Source organism: Scardinius erythrophthalmus, assembly GCF_964197995.2.
Source record: "Scardinius erythrophthalmus genome assembly, chromosome: 20".
NCBI lineage: Eukaryota > Metazoa > Chordata > Actinopteri > Cypriniformes > Leuciscidae > Scardinius > Scardinius erythrophthalmus.
In genome coordinates this window covers 26,835,247-26,857,080 of record NC_138240.1, presented here as the reverse complement: position 1 = coordinate 26,857,080, position 21,834 = coordinate 26,835,247, and the positions used below count along the sequence as shown (strand labels likewise).

General features: G+C 36.9%; 1 protein-coding gene across 3 annotated transcripts in view; it reads left to right on the top strand.

The window, feature by feature from the left end:
• The window catches only part of sorbs3 (sorbin and SH3 domain containing 3), a 58,247-nt gene extending 37,279 nt beyond the window's left edge, over nt 1–20,968 (top strand). For all 3 annotated transcript variants that reach the window (XM_081349372.1, XM_081349373.1, XM_081349374.1), the window contains exons 7-21: nt 742–765; nt 1,009–1,108; nt 1,234–1,327; nt 4,258–4,332; nt 4,811–4,918; nt 6,745–6,800; nt 8,988–9,052; nt 9,691–9,740; nt 9,835–9,881; nt 10,099–10,213; nt 10,587–10,712; nt 12,540–13,052; nt 15,861–15,955; nt 16,238–16,344; nt 18,922–20,968. In XM_081349372.1, coding sequence (XP_081205498.1) covers nt 742–765; nt 1,009–1,108; nt 1,234–1,327; nt 4,258–4,332; nt 4,811–4,918; nt 6,745–6,800; nt 8,988–9,052; nt 9,691–9,740; nt 9,835–9,881; nt 10,099–10,213; nt 10,587–10,712; nt 12,540–13,052; nt 15,861–15,955; nt 16,238–16,344; nt 18,922–18,983 — 1,637 coding nt within the window. In that variant the 3' untranslated portion in view covers nt 18,984–20,968. The remainder of the gene's footprint in view (nt 1–741; nt 766–1,008; nt 1,109–1,233; nt 1,328–4,257; nt 4,333–4,810; nt 4,919–6,744; nt 6,801–8,987; nt 9,053–9,690; nt 9,741–9,834; nt 9,882–10,098; nt 10,214–10,586; nt 10,713–12,539; nt 13,053–15,860; nt 15,956–16,237; nt 16,345–18,921) is intronic.
• The last annotated feature ends 866 nt before the right edge of the window (nt 20,969–21,834 follow it).

Sequence of the window (21,834 nt, the reverse complement as noted above, 5' to 3'; positions counted from 1 at the left end):
TCTATTTTATAGTTTTCTATTTAGAACTTTTATATTTAAAAATATAAATGATTCCTGTGATGGCAAAGCTGAATTTTCAGCATCATTACTCTTCAGTGTGATCCTTCAGAAATCATTTTAATACGCTGATTTGGTGCTCAAAAACATTTCTTATTATTATCAGTGTTGCAAGCAGTTGTGCTACTTATTTGTATTTTTTTCAGGATTCTTTGATGAATAGAAAGTTCAAAAGAACAGCATTTATTTGAATGTTATAAATTATAAATACTCAGTTTTGATACATTTTCAGTGTCCTTTTTATACACGTTGCATGTACTAACTCTAGTAATAACAGTAAATTATGCATAATTAAATACAACTAACATTAAACCAAACCCATAGTAAGAACAAGTTGTTAATTAATATTATTACTTAATTATATACCAGCTTAAATAGAGGTTAACCCAAAAATTCCCAATGTTTTTAACAGTAGTGTATACAATTCTATACTATTTTGTCTAAATAAATGTAAAATAAGTTTAAACCTAAAGATTACATTGATATTAAATCATTAGTGTTTTGTAAATATTAATTTTGAGTGTTAAAAGACAGCAATGCTAATTTAAATGTAGAAATAGGAAAAATGAGTCTTTACTATTTAATATCAAATTTAATATAATATAATACTACTACATTTTAAAAATTAAAATATCGGCTCATAACTCATTTTTAATTTCATTTTGTATGTTTTTACTCCTGTAGAGCCTGAGCTTGACTGGAGAGAAAGTAAGTAGCAAAATAGTTATATTTTATATGAAAACATTATCCTTATTTCCCGGGCTCTGTATTCTGTAACTCATCCAGACCGAAGCCTGAATTGTGCTGCAGTGGTTTACAGTTATTTGTGTCTAATGAAAATGTTAAAGCGTTCTGTTTGATGTATTCGGATAAAGACAGTATTCTCAAATTGAATAAAAGTGTGAAACATCTATAAGCTCTCATTGATATGCATTTTTTTAATGCCTGCAGGGAAGCTGTCATCATCATCATCGCCTCCCCCAGATTCTGCCCAGCAGGACAGGCGCTCAGACCCCTTCACTCTCACCCCTCACGGAGCCCTGCCTGACTGGTGAGAGAGAGATCGAGAGAGAGATAGAGAAGTTACAGATACACTGGGCAGGTTAGAATCTGTTGCTGCAAGAACCAACAGTGATTGTGTGTGTGTGTGTGTGTGTGTATGGGGTTTTGTTACAGGGCTGATCTGGGCGATACAGGGAAGCATCCAGAACCAAAGAGTATTTTTGACTTTGAGCCTGGAAAGGGAGAAGCGGTAGAAGATCGTAACAAGGTAAGAGACAGCTGTCATCCACCATCACCTGAGCATTAATGCAGTTTAACAAGAAATGTTGTCATTTAAACGTGCAAAAAGACTGGTGGGGTCTGTGTATTATAATGATTTCTTGGAAAAAGTATCAGATTTTTTTTAGTTTGCCAGTTCGTCCAAAGCAATATTGTGTGTGTTGAATGCCTTTTTGTCACTGTCCATTGGTATTTGCGAGTGGGTTTGACTGAACACTAGAAGTGGGAAAAAGGGTGAGAAGGTGCTGGGGAAAGTACAGTAGTTGTGACTGTTTTGCTGGGTAGAATCTGGATGACAGCTTCCCCATAGGCATTGAAAAAGACAAACTGTATCAATTGCCCCTTTCAAGAAACAATCCTGGTATACAGTATTACCGTAAAAATGACCAGAATTACTTTCCCGGTAAATACATGCGCTGTTCACACAAGCCTTCCGCCTTGTTACAGGTAAGAGTCCATTCACACATCAGTGCCAAAATACTGGTGTTGTGGGTGATAAAGTAACCCCGAAGCAGTGTTAGAGTTAATTAGGTACTTGATGATTGTTTGATTATTGAAGACACCTGATGATAATGAGCAGAATCACACAATTAAAGTTGCCAATTTATTGGACTTTCTATAACAGTGCTATCCATGTGTTCCCCTTGGACAAAAATATATAGATTTGTTGTATATGTTTTATATCAAAATGCATAAACACAATAAATGAAATCAAGTCAAGTCACCTTTATTTATATAGCGCTTTATAAAATACGGATTGTTTCAAAGCAGCTTTACAGTGACAACAGGAAAATGATTCAATGATGCAAACAGTTCATTTCAGTCTAAAAGAAAATAGTGTCATTGTTCAGCTGAAGTCAGTTAGTGTTGATTCCTTTCTCTTGTAAATATCATCAATTATTAAATTAGTTCATTTAATCTATTGTAAAGGATCCACTGGAGGCAAGTGTAAATGAGAACCCAAGTGCAGTTTATTATAACTAAAACAAAACATGAAACAAAAACATGGCATGAAATCAAAAACCAAACCATGAACTTACACTACAGCAGACCACAGGAAACAATACTTGACAAAGACACATGGCAAACATGAGGGCTTAAATACACAGACTAATGACAAGACAAGGGACACCTGTGAACAATGATCAGACAATTAACCAATGACAAGACACATGGCAGGATCACATGACAAACAGGGAATCACATTACTGACATGGAACCATGACAAGACACAGAAACATGACAAGAACAAACCCAAAATTGTGACAGAATCCCCCCCTTTAAGGGCGTCTCCCGACGGCCCAACAAAATCAAAACACAACATAATACCAGGAGGGTGGTGGAGCGGAGGAGGTCTTGGGGGAGGGATGGTGGGCCAGGCCCATGCAGGGGGACAGGACATGGGTCGTGGCATGGCGTGGACGGGCCTGGGCCGTGGCATGGCGTGGGCGGACCTGGGTCGTGGCATGGCGTGGGCGGACCTGGGTCGTGGCATGGCGTGGACGGGCCTGGGCCGTGGCATGGCGTGGGCGGACCTGGGTCGTGGCATGGCGTGGACGGACCTGGGCCGTGGCATGGCGTGGACGGACCTGGGCCGTGGCATGGCGTGGGCGGACCTGGGTCGTGGCATGGCGTGGACGGGCCTGGGCCGTGGCATGGCGTGGACGGACCTGGGCCGTGGCATGGCGTGGACGGGCCTGTGTCGTGGCATGGCGTGGACGGACCTGGGCCGTGGCAAGGCGTGGGCAGACCTGGGTCGTGGCATGGCGTGGGCGGACCTGGGCCGTGGCATGGCGTGGACGGACCTGGGCCGTGGCATGGCGTGGGCGGTCAAATATTTAATTTGAATGCTAGTTATAAATGTACAATATATAACTCCTTTTTAATGTCAGGATAATATAACACTATAGCCGGTTACAAAGTAATTTGTTACTGTAAACAAATGACCTTTTTAGTAGTGTATTGTAGTAGTGTACATTTTAAATATCTGGAGACTTCAGTCTTTATTACATTCACTCTCAAGACTTCTCACTGAGGTCTATAAAGTGGTGTCATTCAGGGGCCATGAGAGAATTGGGATTATTAAATTCTCCAAAAATTCTCAGATTAAGATGTTTGTCAGTACTTCTGATTGTTTATGACTGACTTTGTGTCTGGCTTTGTGTGAATAAGAGAATAAAAGAATCTATTGTTTCATCTCCAGTTGTGGAGCTGTGTGAAGGAGGGCTGTCTTGTGATTCGTATTAAACCCGTTAACCGCTTGTGTGATTTAAAAGCACCAAGTGCTGTTTCTTCTTTTCATTTTCCCTCATTTGCCTTAATGTGACAGCTATCATCTCATTTACTAAAGACAGCTTTGCTTTGTGAAAGTCCCCCTGTGTTGAAAATCCAACCATGTTTAAATGTCTGTTTTTAATATGCTTTAAGACAAACCATGTGCAATTCATAAGTCAACACCATTGCTGAGTATTTCCTCCTTAAAACTGCAGTGAACCAAAGACAGTCTCAAAAACGCGGTTTGAAATGGCTGGTGTTTCTGACGTCACAAACTACCTTGTAACCAATCATGTCAAGGTGTTATGTGAGTGAGTGGAGGCGGGGCTAATTTGCATATCCATTGAACCGCATATACTAAATGAGGCAAGGGTGTAGAGTTACATTCAAGCTATTTTCAAGGATTTTTTTTTTTTAATATGTCATTTTGGTGATCAAATATTCGTTTTAAGGGGGACAGGGGGACTTTAACATATTTGAAAGATGCATTACTTATCATGGTGTTCTGGATGCCTGACTTGGCTTTAGTAAGGTTGTTAGCTGCCATTCAATTCTGCTTTTTAGGTAACAATTAAATGTGTCTAAATGTGGCTTAAGTACATTGTATGATGTTGTAGTCTCAGTTGGTATTTGATTTGTTTTTAGTCTCTGAGGTCTGTGTCACAACTGCCTTTATATCACACCCCGGTTAAACCTCAACCCAGATCTCCATCTATAGAGGTGAGTGTCTGCACTTCTACATCAGACATCATTCTGAACACATCTCGCTTTCTGTTATTATTATATTAATAGCGAATCTATTACAAATAAATGTAATACTGTTAATATGGTCATTTTTAGAGGTACATTTGTTACAATATACAAACATGCCCATCATTTTCTGATTAAAGGTCCACGATCTGGTTAAGTCTTTATTCTGAAGAAAATATTTTCATGCTGTCGGACTATTCCTCTGTACTCAGCATAATCTGAATAAATGAAGGCTATTCTTTTTCTTTTCTCTTTTCTTTATCGCCAAATACCTTGTGATTTTTACACTGTCAAAAGTTCAATTACCATGAAATCACATGAAGTCCCAGATTACATTTAGATTTGTGTGGTACACCAATAGTTTTACATAAAATATAAATATCACACCAATAGTTTTACATAAAAATGCATATGTTGTGTGTGAACTGGTTATCATGCTGTTGTCCAGGCGACACTGGTGTCGGAGCTGAACCGCTTTGAGGCCGAGCTGGACTCAGACATTCGTGGTCTGGAGAGGAAACTGTCACAGAAGCAGCAGCGGCGAGGCAGGGGTGAGGTACTGACTCTCCATTCTACGCATTTATATATATATATATATATTTATATAATTCAAAAAAGTACAGCCAAACAATTTTCCTGTCATTCCAATTTAAATTTCAGTTCAACTTCTTGTGGTTTGTGGCCTGTTCATTTCAATACAAAACAAATACTTTTCTCAAAGGTTTAGAGAGTGAGCGTCAAAGAAAAACAGACACTACAGTTAGATAAGACACGGAGATCATTTGAGAAGTTGTATTTGGCGTGCTGTAAATACGTTGGACTTCATCTGAAAAAAACAAAAACCAAATGGTTTTTAAATCTTTTGGACTTCTAGTCAGACTTTAGTCATCCATTATGACCTCACCGATTTCTTAAAAATTCCTCCACCCTTCAGACAAGGTATTAGTCTTAAGCTTGTACTTGTTGTGCCAAAAAACCCACAAAAAAGTCAAAGGCTTTTTCTGTGTTTCTGGCCACCGCTGTTACCTTCCTGCCAGCGTGCTTCAGGCCGCTGGATAGGCCCTACTCTGACAGCTGTGCATGCTGATCCTCTCTATCACTTCCTGTCATGCTGAACAGACAAAGTCTGCAGCCGCCCACCGCTGATCTTGCCTTTGAATCACGCCAGCCTGCACAATGTCTGCTCTTTAAATCCCAGCCGTGTTTATTTGATCCTTTTCTTGCCATGACTCTCTTTCTGTGATTCTTAAAGAGACAGTTCACCCAAAAAGGAAGATTCTGTCATCAGCTGTCCTTCATTTCTTTCCACACACACACATATAAATAATATAAAAATTAGTACTGGGCAACGATTAATCGCATAGAGAATAAAAGTTTGTGTTTACATAATATATGTGCGTGTACTGTGTATTACTGTGTACTTTGTATATATAAATACACACACATGCATGTATACATTTCAGAAAAATGTGTTATTTATATATAAAATATTTATATTTATATATAATATACATTATTACACAGTATATATTTCTTAAATATATATACATGCACATACAACAAAATAATTATACACAGTACACACATACAGTATATTATGTAAACACAAACTTTTATTTTGGATACGATTAATCGTTGCCCAGCACTAATAAAAATGCATAAAAAAATAACAAAGACACAATATTAATAGACATAAGTTCTCTATATCATACAATATAAATAACAAAATATAAAACCATAGATTTTAAGTGAAGACAGACTGATATTTAAATTGCTATTCGCTAAAATTTGAACAGTTCCTTTAATCTAAAAGGAGCTTTTGGCTCAACGAATTCTGCACCTTTAATTGTTTAAGGCTTTATGATTCCCCATGTGCTTGTGAATTACAAACTGTGGAAATCTTAGCTGATGACCTCACATCACCAGTTCCATCTGATTCAGATTTACAATAGAGGTCTGCACGGGCTTTAAACTGAAACTCGAATCCGGCCCTTGCCCGAGAGCGTTTATCCCCACCCGACCGGACCGGTACGGTGACATTTTGATCTTGAACCCGAAGTCCGTTTCTCACAGCAAATACCTTTTTATAATATGCTGTATTTTAGGATTGCATGCAACGATTAGTAAACAAATACATGTAAACAAACACAGTTTCATCAAGACACAGCGGCCCCCTCAGCAGTTAGCAGACAGTCTAATTTACAATTGCAACCTAAATATATGGAGTATAGGACCCAGGGGAGCAGTGCAGCTCTCTGTTCAGGAATGGTCACCGCCTCTTGAGATTGCTTTCGAGCTACTCCCAAATACTCCTGTTGAATTGTGTCTTTAGGAGAGTTCATGTGTTTTAGAGGTGAATGAAATAGTGATTTCTATTTTCAGGGAGCTAAAGCCAACACAGCAGCCACAAGAACAGAAGAGAACAGACAAGAAAACAGGTAAGTCTCTGAGTTTACTTAATTATACTTTGGGGAAAATCTGGTCAGAAAAGTCAACAAAATATAACAAAACCTCATAAATAAGCTTTTTTTAAAAATTGTTTTTAATAGAAAATATAAATAGAAAAAACTCTTAGGAGATAGGGTCAGTCTTAATCTATAGTAATAGTATAGTTTTATATATGTTATATAGACACAAATGGCTTTTAAGTCATGGAAATATAAGTAATGTTTGAAGTTATAATATAATATAATATAATATAATATAATATAATATAATATAATATAATATAATATAATATAATATAATATAATATAATATAATATAATATAATATAATATAATATAATATAATATAATTATCCTGCATCATAATTTCTCTGTATCTGTACCATTATATTACAATATTATGTGAACAGGTGGAATGAAGTAGTTTAATCTTTTGACGAGGCCACAGTTACAAGTTTCGTCTTTGGAATGTTTTGTAGAAATAATATCTGATAATGCGTCTGTCTAATTAATTATAATACAGTGTGACAAATGCAGCAGATTTCCCTGTTGTTTTCACTCTCTTATTAAGGTCATATGACATGCCCGGCCTGTCTCCTCGTCTGATTGGTTAATTGTTGACTCTTTGGCCGTCGGCCCACATACCCGACCCCATGCTGAGCTCTTTGTGTGCCTGTTCATGTGTTTGTGTATTTGTGAGAGTGTCTAAGTGTGTGTGGCATTACATTGAGGATGTCTCAGACTTTACTCACATGCTTGACCTTGTTCATCCTGTTAATAAAGTAGTACAGTATTGGTTCTTAAACTGTATTAGACACAGTTTTTCTGCCCGCATCGCTGCTCCACAAGCAGTTATCCCCCTCTTTATGTGCTTTGACACAGCAGAGCTATAAAAGGCAAAGTTAGCTCCCTCCAGGCCTATACTTCAGATGTTCATGCCCATTCTGACACCTTAAGGTTCAGTATTTGCTCGCCAGGAGCCCATATCTCACTGGATCTGACACATTCTTGAGTTCTCCCTCTGTTTTTCTGTGGCATGTTGATGTTTTCTGCCCCCTTCAGCCCCCTGCTGACTTCCCCCCCTCCTCCCCCCTCCTCCTCAAAATGCCATAAATGCTACAAAAAGGATACAGAGTGAGGACAGTTTTACAGCTTCCGTCTTTCTGGAATGATTATCAACCCTGGGGCTGAAAACCTGTTAACTGGTTGTTGGGTTCAAAATTTTGTTATGCTGCCATTTCATCAACATCATTTTTTGTTATAGAACGCATTATACAGACAATGTCAAACATTCATCCCCACAAGAGAAAAAAAAAATCAGTAATATGTAGAAATATTGTTAAAAAGGCACATTTACTTGAGGAAAAGTAAAAATGAGTAAAACTATTTGGGATACATGGGATAAAAACAAGTTAATTCAAGAGATATTTTATATATACAGTGTTATCTTGCACCGTATTATATTTTAAGGATGTTTAGAGCAGCAGAAACCTCTACCATTAGTTCAATCTCTCAGGTCTGTCACATATTCATAAATATTCCCATAATTCTGGGTCCTCATAGCTGAGACAGACCATCTGTTGTGTTTTATGGAATTCTTCCTGTCTTCCTTGAGTCTCCTATGTAACTCAGAGGAAGGTTTTTTTTTCAAAGCTCAGGAGACTGAGATCTGTGTTGTTCATTTGTGTATCAGTGTACTCATTTAAAATAGGAATAAATATGAAATTGTTGAATATAGTGCTGTAAAATGAGCGTGAATAGCTTAAATTGTTTGGTCTTGAGAGTTTTGATGACAAATGTTGGAGTTCATGTTCATCTCGATTGCAGATTTTGGTGTCTTGCATGGCAAATTTGTTGCACATTTTGAGGCATTGTTGAGATTTAATCTGAAGTCACACATGAGATTAATGGTTTGTTTCTTTGGGGGAAAAACATGAGGAGACTCTAGAAAAGTCTCTAATTAATCTCCGTTTAATCTCTGCTGTCCAGGCAAAACATCTGAGACGTGAAATAGATCTTGTTCTTTTTCTTACAGTACATATTAATAACTAATAATTGTTTTTAAGGAATGATGTCAGTGTATTAGATGTGAACTTTCACCTCACTGTTTTTGACTTCAGTGTTCTTCATTTATATGATATAGATGTGTCACATGATAATTTTGTTTTTCTTTTCCAGCTATCCCATAATCCCCTGCTCAGCTGTAAAGCAGGGCACACCAGCAAGCTTCATGCATGCTGATGGTAAGATACAGTCATCTTCCTATCCCCTCCTGTCCTCTATTTCCTATTTCCTTGAACTTCTCGCCAATCTTCTCCTCTCCTCTCATTCCCCAAGGCACAATTTGCACAATTAATACAAAGTAAACACGTTTCTGTGAAATGAGGAAAACAAATGAAGTCAGGAAATGTGTAACAAGGAGCAGGATGCAGGTCTTGATTGCAGATTAGATTTTTCCAGTTGTTTTTCCTGGAGATTAATGCAGAAAGAGTCTGCCACTCTAAACACATTAACGTGTGCAGAGCTGGAGGCCCACTGAAATGGTCCTGAGCAAAAAAAAAAGTTAATTTTGATTAAAAAGAAAGCCCTGTCCCAAATGGAACCCTAAGCCCTCATGATCTTCCCCTGAGTCCGCTCTTTCGTGATGTAATTGCGCTTTGACTATTAGTTAAGTCTGTTGTGGAGCTCAAAAGTGCTCATCCAGGGCGCATATCAGCCGCAAATACTTCACATGATCACTACATTCTTCACCCTGAGATGTAAAAGTGCTTAAAGTTGAGGAAGCAACCAATAATTGCAAACAAACATGGATAATAGACACAATCCGCTATTGATTTTGGTATATGATGGGCTGATATCTGTTCTTCTCTTCCCTCTACAGGTCGCACGTCCTCAGACATGGATTTCCCACCTAAGAAAGAAGAGAGAAAGGTACAGCATTTGATCTTTTTCCTTGAAGTTTGGATGGAAAGTACATATTTGACACAGACTTTGAGAAAGAACGGCTGTTTTTTTTTCTACACAGATGAAAGCAGCCCGAGCCAAATTTAGTTTCCAAGCACAGTCACCAAAGTAAGTAGAAACAAAAGACACAACACATATTTCATTATTCATAATTATTTGCAGAACTGGATAGGGTAGAAGGTTACGGGGAAGACGTAAAAAAAAAAAAGGCAAATGCTAAATTTGTTATTCAGTATTATTAATTTAATACTTTTTTAACACATTTATAATCACACACCCTATCTTCCCTAATCCATTATTATTGTCTCTGACCTGTCATCCATAGGGAGCTGACCATACAAAAAGGTGATGTTGTGTACATTCACCGACAGGTGGATGCCAACTGGTATGAAGGAGAGCATCATGGGAGAGTGGGAATCTTTCCCACCAGCTATGTGGAGGTTTGTCAAGTCAAGTCACCTTTATTTATATAGTGCTTTATACAATACAGATTCTTTCAAACCAGCTTTACATGGGATAAACAGGAAAATAATGATCAATGATGTAAAGCAGCTCAAAAAAGACAAAAGTGTCATTTTTCAGATGAAGTCAGTTCAGAGTTGATTCAGTTCAGTTCAATAACTGTGTGTTCAATTCAGCTATAAAGCAGCTCTGTAGAAAACAGTGATGTCATCATCCAGCTCGATTCAGTTCAAGTTTACTTCACTTTCGGTTGTGTCAGTGCAGTCAAATCAGTGTCCATGAGTATGCAAATGAAACACTGCGTCTCGTCGTCTTTTGTCATTAACATCCCTTCCTATCTTTTCTTTCCAGATTATTCCTCCAACGGAGAAGCCCACTCCAATAAAGTCTCCTACCATCCAGGTGTTGGAGTATGGAGAGGCTGTTGCCCTGTTCAACTTCAATGCCGACCTGCCTGTGGAACTGTCCTTCAGAAAGGTGCCATACATATCACACACTCTACCATACACTACAACTAATTTATCATGTACAGTTCATTATCATCAAATATTTTACTACAGACTAATTTTCTCAGTTCTTAAATGAGCCGTGGAAACCTTATTAATACCATTTGCAGCTGGTTTGAAATGTATAAACAGTTTGTGACGTTTCATTGCCTTTAATCATGCTCTTGTGTTCACTTACTTCACAAGTTGTGTTAATCACTCAAGTAATAATAAGTGTGTAGCTACCATCCATTTATGGTATTTCAATCATGAACAAATCTGTATTTAAAACAAATGTAATCAACTTGAATCACTGTAATGAATCAAAATCACCATTGCTAGATGTTAAAGGGATAGTTCGCCCTGCCCGAGTGCCCGTACAGGTTTGGAGACATGAGGGTGAGTAAATGGTGACAATTTTCATTACAGTGAATATCCCTTTAAGGGAGTGGTTCTTAACCCTCTGGTGCTCTTCACATGTCAGTCAAAAATGACAGAATTTTTTTTTTCAATGAAATGAATCTACTATATTTTAGTATATTTTAGTTCGATAATATTTTGTATTTTAATATTTTGTATTTTTGGGGGATTTTGTGGTACTAAATTATATTTACGCTGTATTTATAATCTATATATTCACTTTTCGAGCATAGTCCTGAAAATTTTATTTCCAACTTAAATTGTCGTAAATCTTGAACGCTTTAGAGCACAGACTTGAGTTTGATCTCTTTTTAAAGAAGACACTTGACAAATTATTGCTGGTGAAAAAAGTTTAATTACGTGAACTTAAGAAAAGTTAGAATTTTATGTTTATTATAAAAATATAAAAATGCACAAAAATACTATTTTCAATTTTTATATGAAATATAATATATATGAATATAATATGAATATATATGTTCAAAAACACATTTTACTCTAAATCTGCACTGAAAATAAAAGCCATAATTCCAAATTTGAAGTTGATATCTCAAAAAAAATTGCTTTCAGTAAGAATTTGTTGGGCGCAGTACCAAAACTAGATGAAATTCGTATCCCATTCTTTTCCATTTTTGACTGTAAGGAGTAGGTGTGACTATTTTTTTTCAGGAGCATTTAACCTTTTTGAATCATGTCCATGAGTTTTTTGTGTGTTCACATAGCATGTGCCAAAACCTATACAAAGTTTCATACCATTCTGATGAAGTAAAAAAAAAAAATAATAATTTGATCAAAAATGACCGAAAAGCACCAGAGGGACAAACAGGGGTCCGGGGCCCACTAGGGGTCTCAGCAACATTCGAAGGTGACCTCAAGATGACAAAAATGAACATTAAAAAAATAAAATATTTCTTTCTTAACACCCTCAACCAGTGTTTTTTCTTTGAAGAACCAGGATTCTTCAAAAACTGAATATATGAAATAGCCTGATTATTAGCCTAATACATATAAAACATCAATCAAATTTAAATATTAAAATCCCTTTCCAGTAAATCATGAACAGCTTGGGGAGCCTTGGAGTCAAGAAGGCTGAGAACCACTGCTTTAAGGCTTAAGTTTGGTAACTGGGGTAATGAATCTTAATCATGTCATGTTCAGACATGTAAATCAAGTCTTTGTGATCGACTTCCAGCCGTAACTAGCACAGCTATTTAGAGAAAATGGTTGCTTGGAACAATTATAGTCAATTATAGTAAATTGTACAGTTTCACCATTATACACAAATATCCAACCACAGAAGCCTGCAAATGACCAATCACAGTCAAGAATTCCAAAGAACCGTGTAATAAGCGATGATATTTCACATCCAAACATCTTCTGTTCGGTGTCTCTGTCTCAGGGTGAGATTATCTCAATCGTCAGGCGTGTTGATGATCACTGGCTGGAGGGTCGTATCGCCGGAACCACCCGAAGTGGAATCTTCCCCATCAGCTACGTCCAGGTCAACAAAATGCCCCGCACTAAAAGCAGTGATGAGTTTCCATCTTCTCCCACTCCTACCCCAGAGCCCCTCAGTCCTGGCCGGCCACAGCACTCCCCCCTGTCTCCTCTGTCACGCTCCCCCGAACCCCAGCTTTCACCTCACAAACACTCCAGCCAATCACGCTCTCCTCTGTCACATGCACAGCCCATCTCTCCAAAACCATCAAACCACTTTTTGTTCTCGCCTGGCCCCACTTCATCCACCCCACCCAGCAACAACTGGACGGGATCGCTGCACCCTCACAACCCACTGGAAAAGGACACCAGATCACCTGTGTCACCCTCCAATCATGTGCTGACATCTCCGCAGGGCCCGGGACTGCCAGCGAACACCGGCGCAATGCCAGCGCACCCTTCGTACATCACACAGGTTTGTGCAGAGAAACAATACTATACTGTAAATTTACATGTATGAACTTCTGTATCAGCCAGGCAGATGTTTTGGTAACACTTTACAATAAGGTTCATTAGTTAACAGTAGTTAACTACCTTAGTTAACATGAACTAAGAATGAACAATACTTCTACAGCATTTATTAATCTAAGTTAATATTAATTTCAACATTTACTATTACATTATTACAATCAAATGTTGTATTTGTTAACATTAGTTAATGCTCTGTGAACTAACATGAACAGCTGTATTTTTATTAACTAAGAAGATTAACTAATACAGTAACAAATGTTTTGCTCATTTTGTTAGTTCATGTTAGATAATACATTAACTAATGTTAACTAATTAACCTTATTGTGAAGTGTTACTGATGATTTTTTAGTAAATACTTAGTATTGTGGTAAATAATGTGGCCAATGTACAATACATTGGTACACTACTGTTCAAAAGTTTGGGGTCAGTACGATTTTTTGAAGAAATTAATATTTTATTCAGCAAGTATGCATGAAATTTATCAAAAGTGTCTGTAAAGACACTTATGTTACATCAAAAAATCCTAAAAAAGTTATTAATCCAATAAAAAATATTAAAGGTGCAGTAAGCGTTTTCTGAGAAACACTGTTGATATATGAAACTGACACCCAAACAAACCCCTCCCTTCATTTCTCCACACCCAGAATAACAAACACACCATGCAACACCAGCAACGACTAACATCAGACATCTCACGCAAATATGATGTGATTCAACAACAACAAAAGCATAACTTGGTTCTGTGAAACAGCAAAATAACCAATAGCTGTTTCTCAATTCCAAGAAAGCAAAGAACGGACTTGTGTTAACCTTGAAAGAACGAACTCGGGAGGACGTGAGGACACAGAATGCATCTTTGTGAGAATTGAGATGTGCTGCGATCTTGCTGCTCAACTGACCAATAATGCAGCTAATGCACAATAAATACAACATAACATCACAAACAAGCTTCATAACCTAATAAAACAGTTCTTTCATATTAGCAGGCTTTCTAATGGTTCGATTCTCTCAAGTCTGTATTCGATGCATCCTCGATATCAATGATGATGACATAGTATGAGAACGCATAATTAGAAACAGCCAATGTTACTCTAGTATTGAGCAAAAACAAGCAACCTTTCTGCTCTCTAATGTCGCTCCAGCGCTGGAAAGCTTTTCCAATATCGTAACCCTTCCTTTCCCAATTATATTCCTCTGACATTGTCTTCTTTGGTAATATCTCAGCCATCTCTCTTTCCACAAATATCCCGCTCTCTCACTTTCTCTCCATCATGAGCAGATACGTTGTTTTTTTTCAGCACACACAGAACAGACATCTAGCAAATAGTCACAAAATGGTTTGTTTGGGTGTTGATTTACAGTGTTTCTCAGCAATAACTCACTGCTTTGCTCTAGAATGTCACACTTTTGAGCAAAATATGATGTGCATTTCATATAATTTTTGCTTTCGACAACAATTCGTAAGGTGAAGGACTCTTGTATTATCCCTTAATTACAAAAACATGATTCCTGTCTTCCACTGAGACAGGTCACATCTGTTTGTTCAGTTCTCAGCCGATTTTCACATTTAGGCTATGACATTATTTTATGCCTAATCCTGATCTCATGGTTTAGAATTATGGCCAGTGACAGAATAAAACGCAATCATGTCCCAGAAATTTGCTGCTACATCTCTGGGTATTTTACTACATCCAAAAAGTGACAGGAAAAAAAATCTTATTTATAAACTTGGGTTTATGTAAAGTTCTTTGCCATTAAATGGGTATTTAAGCTTATTTTTCCCTTTAAGTCCCTCTGTAGTCAATTATTGTACCTCTTAAAACTCATCTTTGATCACCAAAATGACACATTTAAGGTTTTTTCCTTGAAAAAAATTTATTCATGCCTTAAAATAGCTTAAATGTAACTCTACACCCTTGCCTCATTATATGAATATGCAAATTAGCCCCGCCTCCACTCACTCACTCACGCCAGCTCAGAGATCCACTCGTTGACGATCACACGTTGACGTGATTGGCTACAAGGTCGTTTGTGACGTCAGAAACACCAGCGATTTCAAACCGCGTTTTTGAGACTGTCTTTGGTTCACTGCAGTTTTAAGGAGAAAATATTCAGCAATGGTGTAGACTTATGAATTTGCACATGGTTTGTCTTAAAGCATATTAAAAACACCACATAGACATTTAAACAACATTAAAAGCTTGCTTTAAAAGATTTTGGATAGCCTACTTCTTTTTGTCATTAAACTTTTTAAACTTTCTCACGGTTTAGATTTTTTTTTATTCTGTTTTTAGTTTGTGTTTCTCTGCTCCATTCAATTTATTGATTATCTCCTCGTTTGTTTCTATGATTACGTATAATTATCACCTGTCAGTTATTGTTCGTCTTGTATGTAAGCCCCCTGTTTTGTTCAGTCCCTTGTCGGTTCTCGTTTCAGTTTATGTTGTTTGTGTTTTTACCTGTGTTTCTCTGGATATCTCCTGCGTATTTATTACTTGGAATAAAGACTTTGTTTGTTAACTCGGCGTTATCGCTGTGCGTGCTGCATAACTTTACCAATTACAGGCTGTATAATAAGAAGAAATGTTTCTTAAGCACCACATCAGCATATTAGAAGAAAGGATCATGTGACACTGAAGAGTTGAAAATTCAGCTTTTCTATCACAGGAATCAATATGTTTTTAGAATATATTAAAATAGAAAACAGATATTTTATAGTAAAACAAAACTAAATGTTAACAATCATTTTTAGGATGGGACCAGAACACAATATCCACAGCCCAACGCACAGGTTAAGATTCCCTCCACATCACGGTCTACTGTGAACAAGGGTCATTCACAACAACTGTGAGTACATTATTCACTACTTCTGACCTAATTCAAGCAGACATAGATGTATGATTTACATTTATTCATTTTATGATTGATTAAAGGGAGAATTAAGTCAATTTCCTTGTTATTTACTCACCAACGTTGTGAAAGAAAGTCATAGTTTGCTGAGTAAAACATGACAGGATGTTAATTTCTGGGCGAACTGTTCCTTCAAATATGTGCAAAAAACTGTACACAAATCCAGCTATATTGTACTGACATCATTCTTTTTCATTCACTCTTTCTCTTTGCATTCAGGTATAAAGCGGTTTACAACTATAACCCCCAGAATAAAGACGAGCTGGAGTTGAGAGAAGGAGACCTGGTTCAGGTCATAGAGAAGTGTGATGACGGCTGGTTTGTAGGTAATCACCCTTTAAGAAAACTCCACTTGCACTATTAGCATAAAGTCTGCTCCACTTTACAGCTTATTCTGGCCACTGTTTTTACAGGTAAAGAGACTAATCATAGTTTCTAGCAATGCATGATACATTTGTATCATATCAACTATCGCTTGTATTATAGATCAATTATATTTGATAGTTATATATTGATCATAATTTTGCAATGCCTAAATTGACTTTTAGCATTTTAAACTATTGATATTATTTTTGTGTAGTAGAAGAGAATTGTAGGTGCTTTTTAATCTGAAATTGTCAATAATAGAATATTATACAGTATTATAGAATTTTATTATGAAAAATATAAAAATGTGTCAGAATTTACAGTCCAGAATTATTACAAACACTACCGTTGAAAAGTTTGGGGTCAGTAAGATTTTGTAATGTTTTCGCTGACTCTCTTATGCTCACTAAGGCAGCTTTTATTTTATTAAAAGTTACATGATCTTCTTAAATCATTTTAGTATGCTGATTTGGTGCATTTCTTATAATTATCAATGCTGAGCAGTTGTGCTGCTTAATATGCTCATTGAACCATGATACATTTTTTCAGGATTCTTTGATGAATAGAAAGTTCAAAAGAACAGCATTTATTTGAAATATAATTTTTTTTTGTAACATTATGGGCCCTATCACACACTTGGCGCAATGCAGCGTCAAGCACGACACAAGTGTTTTTTGCTAGTTTCAGCCCGACGCAGTTATCATTTTAATGTCCTGCGCCATGTTGTTTAAATAGCAAATGCATTTGTGCTCCCATGGGCGTGCTGGTCTGAAAACAAGGTGTGTTCAGGCGCATTGTTGGTGCGTTGTTATTTTGAGGCAACTGAATTAAACTGTGCCATTGACCAACACAGACCTGGTCTAAAGACAATGGTTCAATATTTTTTTTTATTTAAAGAGCGCGTTAGTAATATGCGCCTATATAGGCAGGTCCACAACGTGCGTACACTCTTGTCGTAGATTTTTCCCTTAACCTAACTAAGTCCTATCTCATCTGACCTAAGTCTACCTGGGCCTATAATATTTATACTCTAGCGCATCTACACATCGATGTCGGCTGAGTCTAATCCTGTACCCTAACGCGTCTACACATCGACGTCGGCTGGGTGCTAATACCTGTTCCTGTAACTAGCTTACTTCCTGCGCAGGAATAATCGACAAACAGACCTTAGCAAATGTCCTTTAAATGCTTTAATCACGGCCGGAGCATCTCTCGAGCAGTTCTCAGAGAATTTCCCCCAAGATGAAGTAAGGCCGGAGGATCTCTGACAAATTCCACTGAGAATCCCACCAGTTAACTCGAATACAACAGTTTTTATAGAATAGGGAGGTGTGGCAAAATGATATGAATTTGACTGGTTCTTCACATGCAAACCCTTCTGTGACTAGGTAAAGCAAACTTTGTGTTAATGATTACTTCATTGTTAATCACAAGGTTCAAATTTAGTTATCTGTCTAGTTTCAGTTCCCAAATGTGTTATTTATACACTCACACAACCAAAGTAAAAGGGGTATGGCAACACAACATGCAGCATTCAAAAACACAGGACACAACGTTTTAGTACATTGTGTTTCAAAGTGTTATCATGTTAGGCCTGAAAAAGGAATTATAGGTTAGATGTTAGAGACATGGTTAGTTTGATATACAGTTTACTATTTTATCTATTAAAAATCCACCACACTCTGCTTATTACAGACACAGGGCATGCAGCAGCACACAAACTAGCAAAATATTAAAAATAAAAGGATTACAATGTAAAAGATTATTATTGTGTACATAAAGATACGGTGGAATCCGGCTTGTCCCGTAGATGGTCTGCTTGTGCTTTAACCTCGCGCACGAGCAGATCCGTTTGCGCTCTGGAGACTCATTCGGTCTTTCCACTATCAAATTCCGCCATGTAAATAGCGAATCCATGGCACCAGCGCAACTGGCATTTAAAGGGAATGGGAGATGAGACTCTGATTGGTTTATTGCACGTAAAGCCCAAAACACACCCATTACTCATTAAGAGAATAGGGACAACCCTTTTAGATCATGCGCCGGGCGCGCCAACCATTTTTCCCGTCTTTAAACTAGCGGATTAAGTGGATTCAGACACGCCATAAGTGAACTTGTACCGTACGCTTAGTGCGCAATGCGCTTAGATCATTAAAATAGGGCCCTATAAATGTCTTTACTGTCACTTTTGTTTAGTTTACCGCTTCCTTGATAAATAAAAGTTTTAATTTCTTTCAACAACAAAAAATCTGAACCCAAACGTTTGAATTGTAGTGTATATAAATTGTTGCAGATAATAACACAGCGGAATATACAGTTCTACTCATAAACAGCATGTAACAAAACTAAAATATGTATCTTTTAAAGACTTTCCCTGTACTGCCCTCTATTGGCCGATTGTGACGTTACAGTAACTTCCACCATCGGTGCATCTCATAATCAACAGATGTTTTTTTTTTGTATGTATTAGCATTGCGGTAGTTATTTGTGCCATCTGTTTTCTTGCTTAAATGACATTTAATTTCTCTTCCTGTCAGGTACGTCTGGAAGGACCAAAGCTTTTGGAACATTCCCTGGCAACTATGTGGCACCAGTTTAAGAGCTTCCACCAATTCTTCCTGGCAGATTCTATTTCACTGACACTACAGGCTCAACCACTAATCAATGCAATATACATTCTGTCTGTACTGTCACTGTACACTATTTACAAAACTACTGCCCCTCTTCACACACAAATATATACTTACAAATTCTTCCTTCACATCATCCACCAAGCATGTGCACTCCTCACCTTATTACAATGGTGCCCATGTTTCCCATAGTAACTACTCTTACAGATGTTGGACACAGATGGGTTTGTCACAGTATGATCACTCACATGTGTGTATTTGTGATGAATCCACCAACACTATTGACGTTATCTTAGCTTACTTACCCAATGTCTTTGTAAAATTTACCTCCATTTTGGTTTCAGATTTGCTATGAACACTACATATCCTGAGGATCTGGATCTAAGACATGGTTAAAAAAACATCAATGTTTTTTTTTTTTTTTAAACGATCATCACAGTTGTCATTTACCTGCTGGCTTAGCTGACCACCACATCATATTATAAACACCGCCGCAGCCTTTGCAATCATTATCAAGTGTATGTAAACGCTTAATGCAATTGCCTCCAAATGTTTAAACTGGTTCACGTTTATTGTGTAACAAATCCAGCATGCAACATTATCTTAAGCTTTAGGACAGGGTTGAAAGTGTTGAGGCAGTGCTGTTTCAAACTCTTTTGTATGGGTAAGTCTCCTGCTCAGTGAAAAATCAGTGGTGGGCTCCATCCAAGCTAGATTAAACATGGTTTCTGACTATATAAACTATTTTAATCCATAGGCCTATCTAAAACCATATTCAATTGAACATACATTAATGCAATTGAGGGCAATTCACACCAATGACGATAACTATAAAGGCCCGTTCACACCGAGGATGAAAACTGTAAAGATAACGATAAAGATAGTTCTGTCACTTTAAATATTCGAGCTTGTTACAGCAGGATGGATTCTGATTGGCTGTCAGTGTTTTTATCGTTTATCAGCTGGATAAAATCGTTCTGAAAGTGATTCCAACCTTTTCTCTGCTGCTATCATTATAGCGTTGGTGTGAACTCTGCTATTCTTTAATACTGAGAACGACTTTTAGAACTATATCGTCATCTTTATGGTTATCGTCTTGGTATTAATAGGGCTTAACGATAAAGATACAGTTAGTTATAAAAATCATTATAAATATAAAAGAACAGCAGTCCACAATCCACATCGCAACAAAAATGGTGATGGGACGGCACAGTGAAACGATATTGTTGGGATCACTTTTTGAATTTCTTTTCCAGCTGATGAACGATAAAAACATTGACATCCAATCAGAATCCATCCGGCTTGAAAGCAACACTAAGGAACATTTTTTATCTTAAAATAATGTTTCCAAAATTGTATCAGTGGTTCATCAAGTCGTAACGGGGTGAAAGGCACTTCTGGATTCGCTTTTCGGCCCTATATCTGCTATAACCACACCATGCAATTTTGCCAAACCGGGTCGCGTTTCTGTAGTTCGAACGAGACATAAGAAAACTACAAATTTGACTTGCTTTACGTCAAGCGTTACAATAGTCATTATTTAGTTTTCCTTCGTTTCTGATGTCGCAATACATCATACTTTCATGAAATCATGCAACATACTCTACCTTGTCTGTGGACATCGTTCATTCCAAAGCTGGTGCTAGATAAACAGCGAGTGTGCGTGCGACAGTTGGCTGCGGGCGGCGAGCGGTAATGAACAATTCCGCTTCCAACCTGTAGGGCGACCGAAGAGGAAAAGTTCCTTAGTGTTGCTTTAAAGAGCTCAAGCATTTAAAGTGACAGACGACAGAACAGCGCGCGCATAGAATAAACAGACCACTATCGTTTGCTGGTGTGGACGCTAATAAAGTTATCATTGTCGTTATCTTTATAGTTATCGTTCTTAGTGTGAACGGGACTTTAAGTCTTGATCAAACAAACATCATGATTTGCAGTTAGTCAATCACAGTGCAAAAAAAAAAAAAAAAAAACGATGTTCATTCTATTCATTTGAATTCCATCATTAACTCCTTTTGTCTTCTGTTTTAATTTTTCTGGGAACTGAAGTAGCTGACTGCATTTTGTTGTACAGATTGTTGAATCGTTATTGCACAGTTATCGAATAATGGGAAAAAAAGATAATATATTTTTATTGACACACAATGTATTGTAGTATGTAAGGTACTCACAGATTTTGATAATGATCAAATAAATAATGAAAAAAAAAAAAAAAAAAAAAAAAAAACATTGGTTGCTTGTTACTTTCATTAAGAGCCTAATTCGAATCATTGCAATTATTTACACAGTCCAATCTGAATACCTTTCAGTGCCTGGTCTACAGTAAATGGTTCTGCTGTAATTCATAAGCTGTCTTTCATTAGTCAACACACCTACGGAACAAATGAAATCATTAGCCTTGAGAACATGATGACAGACATATCTTTCAGCGAAAGGCAATTGTCATTTTCCAAAACACATACGTAGATGAACAAGTGTGTTTTGAGATTGTACTGATTGATTTATACTGATTTTATGAGATCTGTAATGCTGAATGACACATAAAGCCTGTTTATGTTACAAAACATAAACAGAAAAATATTATTAAATATTTAATATTATAAAAAAATATTAATATAATATTATAAATATGAAAAATATTATATTAAAAAAATATTATTATCTAATTATAATTAATTGATTAATATTATCTATCTATCTATCTATCTATCTATCTATCTATCTATCTATCTATCTATCTATCTATCTATCTATCTATCTATCTATCTATCTATCTATCTATCTATCTATCTATCTATCTATCTATCTATCTATTTATCT